Here is a 7,418-nt window from a genome sequence, read left to right as displayed (position 1 = left end):
ATTTGGATTCCTTTTATTTCCTTTTCTTCTCTGATTGCTGCTGCTAAAACTTCCAAAACTATGTTGAGTAATAGTGGTGAGAGTGGGCAACCTTGTCTTTTTCCTGATCTTACTGGAAACGGTTTCAGTTATTCACCATTGAGGACGATATTGGCTGTGGGTTTGTCATATATGGCCTTTATTAGGTTGAGGAAAGTTCCCTCTATGGCTACTTTCAGCAGGGTTTTTATTATAAATGTGTGTTGAATGTTGTCGAAAGCTTTCTCTGCATCTATTGAGATGATCATATGGTTTTTCTCTTTCAGTTTGTTAATATGGTGTATCACATTGATTGATTTGCGTATATTGAAGAATCATTGCATTCCTGGGATAAACCCCACTTCATCATGGTGTATGATCCTTTTAATGTGCTGTTGGATTCTGTTTGCTAGTATTTTGTTGAGGATTTTTGCATCTATGTTCATCAGTGATATTGGCCTGTAGTTTTCTTTCTTTGTGACATCTTAGTGGTTTTGGTATCAGGGTGATGGTGGCCTCATAGAATGAGTTTGGGAGCGTTCCTCACTGTGCTATATTTTGGAAGAGTTTGAGAAGGATAGGTGTTAGTTGTACTGTAAATGTTTGATACAAGTCGCCTGTGAAGCCATCTGGTCTTGGGCTTTTGTATGTTGGAAGATTTTTAATCACAGTTTCAATTTCAGTGTTTGTAATTGGTCTGTTCATATTTTCTGTTTCTTCCTGGTTCACTCTCGGAAGGTTGTGCCTTTCTAAGAATTTGTCCATTTCTTCCAGATTGGCCATTTGATTGGCATATAGTTGCTTGTAGTAATTTCTCATGATCGTTTGTATTTCTCTAGTGTCAGTTGTTACTTCTCCTTTTTCACTTCTAATTCTGTTGATTTGAGTCTTGTTCCTTTTTTCCTTGATGAGTCTGGCTAATGGTTTATCAAGTTTGTTTATGTTCTCAAAGGAGTAGCTTTTAGTTTTATTAATCTTTGCTACCGTTTCCTTCATTTCATTCTCATTTATTTCTGATCTGATCTTTATGATTTCTTTCTTTCTGCTAACTTTGGGGTTTTTTGTTCTTCTTTCTCTAATTGCTTAAGTGTAAGTTTAGGTTGTTTATTTGAGGTGTTTCCTGTTTCATAAGGTAGGATTGTATTGCTATGAACTTCCCTCTTAGAGCTGCTTTTGCTGCATCCCATAAGTTTTTGGTCCTTGTGTTTTCATTGTCATTTGTTTCTAGGTATTTTTTGATTTCCTCTTTGAATTCTTCAGTGATCACTTGCTTATTAAGTAGTGTATTGTTTATCATCGATGTGTTTGTATTTTTTACAGTTTTTTTCCTGTAATTGGTATCTTGCCTCATAGCATTGTGGTTGGAAAAGGTACTTCATACAATTTCAAGTTTCTTAAATTTATCAAGGCGTGATTTGTGACCTAAGATATGATCTATCCTGGAGAATGTTCCATGAGCACTTGAGAAAAAGGTGTTTTCTGTTGTTTCCGGATATTTTTTCTATTCTATTTCCAAGATTTTGGATCATCTTTACTATCATTATTCTGAATTCTTTTACAGGTAGACTGCCTATTTCCTCTTCATTTGTTAGGTCTGGTGGGGTTTTTTCTTGCTCCTTCATCTGCTGTGTTTTCTTCTGTCTTCTTATTTTGCTTTTCTTCCTGTGTTTGGGGTCTCCTTTTCACCAGCTTCAGGTTCATGGTTCCCATTGTTTTTGGTGTGTGTCCCCAGTGGCTAAGGTTGGTTCAGTGGGTTGTGTAGGCTTCCTGGTTGAAGGGATTGGTGCCTGTGTTCTAGTGGAGGAAGCTGGATCTTGTCTTTCTGGTGGGCAGGTCCACATCTGTTGATGTGTTTTGGGGTGTCTGTGGCCTTGTTATGTTTTTATGCAGCCTCTCTGCTAATGGATGCGGTTGTGTTTCTGTCTTGCTAGTTGTTTGGCATAGGGTGTTCAGCACGGAAACTTGCTGGTCATTAAGTGGAGCTGGCTTGGTGTTGAAATGGAGGTCTCTGGGAGATTTTCTCCGTTTGATATTACGTGGAGCTGTGAGGTCTCTTGTGGACCAGTGTCCTGAACTTGGCCCTCACACCTCAGAGGCACAGCCCTGACGCCTGACTGGAGCACCAAGAGTTTGTCATCCACACAGCTCAGGATAAAAGGGAGGAGAAGAAAAGAAAGAAGATAAAATAAAGTACAATAAAATATAATAAAGTCATTAAAATAAAAAAAAAATTAGTAAAAAAAGTATTTTTAAGTAATAAAAAAAGGGAAGACAGGCTATACAGACACAGATCACACACAGAAGCAAACAGATACACACTCACAAGAAGAGAAAAAGGGAAAAAATTATATATATCGTTGCTCCCAAAGTCCACCTCCTCAATTTTGGATGATTCGTTGTCTATTCAGGTTTTCTACACATGCAGGGTACATCAAGTTGATTGTGGAGATTTAATCCGCTGTTCCTGAGGCTGCTGAGAGAAATTTCCCTTTCTCTTCTTTGTTCATACAGCTCCCAGGGGTTCAGCTTTGGATTTGGCCCCACCTCTGCATGTAGGTCGCCTGAGGGTGTCTGTTCTTCGCCCAGACAGGACTGGGTTAAAGGAGCAGCTGATTCTGGGGCTCCGTCTCATTCAGGCCAGGGGGACAGAGGGGTACGGTGTGCAGGGCGAACCTGTGGCGGCAGAAGCTGGCATGACGTTGCACCAGCCTGAGGTGCATCGTGTGTTCTCCCAGGGAAGTTGTCCCTGGATCACTGGACCCTGGCAGTGGCGGGTTGCACAGGCTCCCGGGAGGAGAGGTGGGGATAGTGACCTGTGCATGCACACAGGCTTCTTGGTGGCTGCAGCAGCAGCCTTCTCGTCTCATGCCCATCTCAGGGATCTGCGCTGATAGCAGCAGCTCGCGCCCGTCTCTGGAGCTCCTTTAAGTGGCGCTCTTAATCCCCTGTCCTTGTGCACTAGGAAGCAAAGAGGCAAGAAAAAGTCTCTTGCCTCTTCAGCAGCGCCAGACTTTTTCCCGGACTCCCTCCCGGCTAGCTGTGGTCTGGTAGACCCCTTTAGGCTGTGTTCACGCAGCCAGCCCCAGTCCTCTCCCTGGGATCCGACCTCCAACCTCCAAAGCCTGAGCCTCATCTCCCAGCCCGAGCCCGCCCCGGCAGGTGAGCAGACAAGCCTCTTGGGCTGGTGAGTGCTGTTTGGCACTGATCCTCCGTGGGGGAATCTCTCGGCTTTGCCCTCCGCAGCCCTGTTGCTGCACTCTCTTCCGCGGCTCCGAAGCTTCCCCCCTCTGCCACCCACAGTCTCCGCCCGCGAAGGGGCTTCTAGTATGTGGAAACCTTTCCTCCTTCACGGCTCCCTCCCACTGGTGCAGGTCCCATCCCTATTCTTTTGTCTCTGTTTTTTCTTTTTTCTTTTGCCCTACCTAGGTACATGGGGAGTTTCTTGCCTTTTGGGAGGTCTGAGGTCTTCTGCCAGTGTTTAGTAGGTGTTCTGTAGGAGTTGTTCCACATATAGATGTAGTTCTGATGTACTTGTGGGTAGGAAGGTGATCTCCATGTCTTACTCTTCTGCCATCTTGAAGCTCCTCCCCACAAACTTTTGAATGTAAAGTTTATTGTTTTTTACTGTCCTAGTTTTATGTGTTTTCTATAATACAAATGTTTGTTTCATATTTAAATATGTATATTTATAAATATGTATTTATAATTTTTATATAAATGTATATTTATACTTCCATCTTTTGCATGTATAAACCATTTATTCATCAAGTATTTATTAAATACCACATCTATAGAGCAGTGCAGTAAGTGTTGTGAGGTGCACTCAAGAGAAGATGTTAGGGTCTTCCCTCAAGGAAAATAAAGTCTAGTTGAAGATAAAGTATATATGGGACAGCCAAAAGGCTATTAACAAGGAACTGATAAATAAATGCAAGGTAAACTGCATGTGTGTACTGTGGGGCATGGAGTAACAGAATGATGAGTGTGGTTGGGTTAAGGAAGACTTCCTGGAAGTGAAATTTAAACTTTTTCTTAAAATGTGTTGATTGGTGAAGTATGTGATTATGTTTGGGGATGAGGGAATTGTGATATTACAGGAAGTGGGAAGAATAGCCCAGAAGAAGCAATTAACATGGGCCAAATCATGGAGATTTGAGTTGATAAATTAGGAGTTAGAGATGCCATTTCAGAAAGTAGGAGAGATGAGACAAAGAAGATAGTTGATAAAGAAGGTGATTTGGTTTAGAGACTGGAAGAGGAAGATTTTGTGGGGTAGGGTTGAGATTCAATATGAGAAAGAACTGCTGTTAGTTCTTGAGCAATCAGTTAGCAGATGTTTACTTCCCACAGCCTGTCATGTACAAGGCATTTTTAGTGTTGAGCAGTAGGGCAACTCAGTGAAAACATAGGTTCTGTGGAGGATAAAACATCATGGAGAGATACATGATGCAGGCACAGCAAACGGGAGCCTGTTGTGTCAATCAAGGCAATAATGGACTGAGAAAGTTCACTCTAGTAGTAACTTTGGAAGTGGCGCTTCCAGGAAAGTAATAGACACTAACAAAACAAAGTACAGCAGGAAAGAATTCAGAAAGATCCTGTTTGATACCACATTGTGATAAGCCAACTTACACTTTCACAGAAGTTTTTTTCTAGCTCTGTCACACTACAGTAATAATCTGAATAATAATCTTTGCTCAACAGTAATTACCACTGTTGAGCATTTACTGTGTGCCAGGCACTGTGTCAGGTTCTTTGCATGTGATACTTCATTTAATCTCCAAAACAACCTTGTGAGGTAGGTGGTATTATCCCTATGATATAGATGGATAATTTAGGTCAGAGAGGATAAACAACTTGTCTACATTCACAGAATTATTTAGTCCTAGGGTGAGGCTCTGAACCTCGATCTTTTTATTCTGAGGGATGTACTTGTAAGCACTTTGTTGATTTGTTTCTAAAATGCAGTTCCCCTGTCTGCCTTAAATTCTCAAAAATATACATGTGATTAACATACACACTACTATATATAAAATAGGTAATCAACAAGGACCTACTGTATAGCACAGGGAACTCAATATTCTGTAATAACCTATATGGGAAAAAAATCTGAAAAAGAATGGATATATGTATATATATAACTGAATCACTTTGCTGTATACCTGAAACTAATGCAATATTGTAAATCAACTATACCCCAAAAAAAAATAAAAATTAAAAAAAAAAATAAGAAACTGCTTTTCCCCAAAAAAAAAAAAAAAAATACACACACACACACACACGGCATGGTCTGCTAAACCCTGAAATCTTTATGTATATTTTTCAGATCTTAAGTATGTTTCATATCGTATTGAAACCTTAACAGATGAATGTTTAATGTGTGTGTCTCACATAAAGCAATGCATCCAAGATAAATGAGGTAAAGAAATAAAAATTGTCACTGAAAGTTAAAATAATACAAAAAGGTAGACAAGTATAATTATCAAAAGCCTGGTGTGGATTATTATTATAATTTCTCATTAGTCAGGATTTGCATGAAGATGTCGAAGAAGCTGGTGCACTGCAGAAAAATCACGCTTCTGTGACATCTGCGAACTCCACAGAAGCTGCAGATTCTGCCTGCCCGCCTACAGAAGATCAGTCATTAAGTACTGCAAGCTGTGAAATACCCACAGAACACACTCCAAGCAGTGATCCAGAGAGTGCCCTAGAAGTAAATGATTTTGAAGCGACAGGGGAGAAAGAAATCCATTGTGATGATAAATCTTCTGTGCCCTCAACTTCAGAAAAGGAAACAAGTGAAAATGTGCCTATGGCCGAAGAAACTGCAGAGCAACCAAAGACAAATAGGATTACTTACTCGCAAATTATTAAAGAAGGCAGGAGATTTAATATTGATTTGGTGTCAAAGGTAAGTACCAGTTTTACCCATCTTTTCATAGAACAATACTAAATTTTAATTGATTGAAAATAGCATCCGGGTCCATAAACCCAATTTTAATAATTTTATTCTCTGAAATGTAGAACATTTACTTTATAAAGAGATAGTATCTGAAGTTTATAGCTCCATTAAAATATTCTTTAAACATAGTTAAAACACATTAAGAATGCTCAGTACTATATCAAGGATACCTCTGTATTGGAACACGTATTCCACCCTAATATTCTCCTCCTACTGCATGGGCACTATGAATTCTATCAAGAAAAAAGTCTAATGAACCTAATTACAGATCCATGTTATTTATAGTCAATCTATTAAATGAATTTTTGTTTAGCCCTTGTTTATATAGTAACTATTTTAACATCTATATGATGATGAACATTTTGAAAAAAACAATGCATTTTTGAAAATTATTGGTTCAGGTGTGAGGACTTTGGAGGATAATTTAATAGTAGTGGGGGCAGGGAGATTGGTAAGAATGCTATTTACTTCAGTTATTTTTCTATCCTTACCTCTAATGTTAGGTCAGTATGACTTCAGAAGAGGTTCCTGAGTCTTAGGAGGATATAGTGTTGTACTGGGTTTATGGGAAGCAAGGCTAATTTAGTGCAAAAGCATAGAAAACCAGTAACATAAAAGGTAATGGCCTTAAAGGGTTACAGTATAGGGCTGGGTGAAAGTAGAAAGAAACATACCAAATACCGTAAGTTGAGGGCAAATGAGAAATTGAAAAGAAATAGGAGAGGGTGGTGAATAACATCAGACTTGCCTCAAAACTAGGCTTTTCTATTTAATGTGCTCTCCTGAAGTTCCAGGTTATAAAGAGAGGGACTAATGCTCCTCACATTTTGCTGATCCAATCACACATCCTCATACTGCTGATATCTTTGAACCTGATGCCTGAAAATATGAATATCTTTTTACTACTCATAGTTTCTTTCTGACATAGCTCTCTGTGCCTGATTCTGCCTTGGTCTGAGTTGGCTACTGCCTTGGTCCTACCTAATATTTCTGTACCGTCTATTCCACCTACTTTGATCCTGCCATCCTTTGAAATCTAGCATTCTTTCCATGTTACCTTGGCTATTAATTTCTGGGTGGAAGTTAAATCATAGCTCACTAATAGTCTTCCTATTCTCATGAGCAGGAAATAATTAAAAAAACAATAAATAAGACAAAACACTGAAGTAGTCAAGTAACAAATAGGTTTTGTTCTGAAATTTTCATTTTGAATTAGTTACTTGGAATTTGAAATGCTTAACTGAAAGAAATGGTGAATGGTGGTTAAGAATCAAGACTACTTCATAAAAGTCTCTAACCTTTATGTTAGCTGAAATATAGTATAAATCTTGCAAAGGGAAATGGTAAAAGAAGTGCTGTTAGAATTTTTGGAATTACTGTAGGAAATGATTCAGTTGTATAAGAAAATGCATGCTGGTTGTGGTGCAGGGGGAGATAG

General features: G+C 39.2%; 1 protein-coding gene across 1 annotated transcript in view; it reads left to right on the top strand.

The window, feature by feature from the left end:
* The window catches only part of LOC112409775 (rab proteins geranylgeranyltransferase component A 1-like), a gene marked incomplete at both ends in the record, with an annotated part of 115,704 nt that overhangs the window by 47,379 nt on the left and 60,907 nt on the right, over positions 1–7,418 (top strand). The window contains one exon of the mRNA XM_024760080.1: positions 5,542–5,929. Within this exon, the coding sequence (XP_024615848.1) occupies positions 5,542–5,929 (388 nt within the window). The remainder of the gene's footprint in view (positions 1–5,541; positions 5,930–7,418) is intronic.

Source organism: Neophocaena asiaeorientalis, unplaced genomic scaffold, assembly GCF_003031525.2.
Source record: "Neophocaena asiaeorientalis asiaeorientalis breed wild unplaced genomic scaffold, Neophocaena_asiaeorientalis_V1.1 scaffold1658, whole genome shotgun sequence".
Classification (NCBI taxonomy): domain Eukaryota; kingdom Metazoa; phylum Chordata; class Mammalia; order Artiodactyla; family Phocoenidae; genus Neophocaena; species Neophocaena asiaeorientalis.
This window is presented reverse-complemented; position numbering and strand designations above follow the sequence as displayed.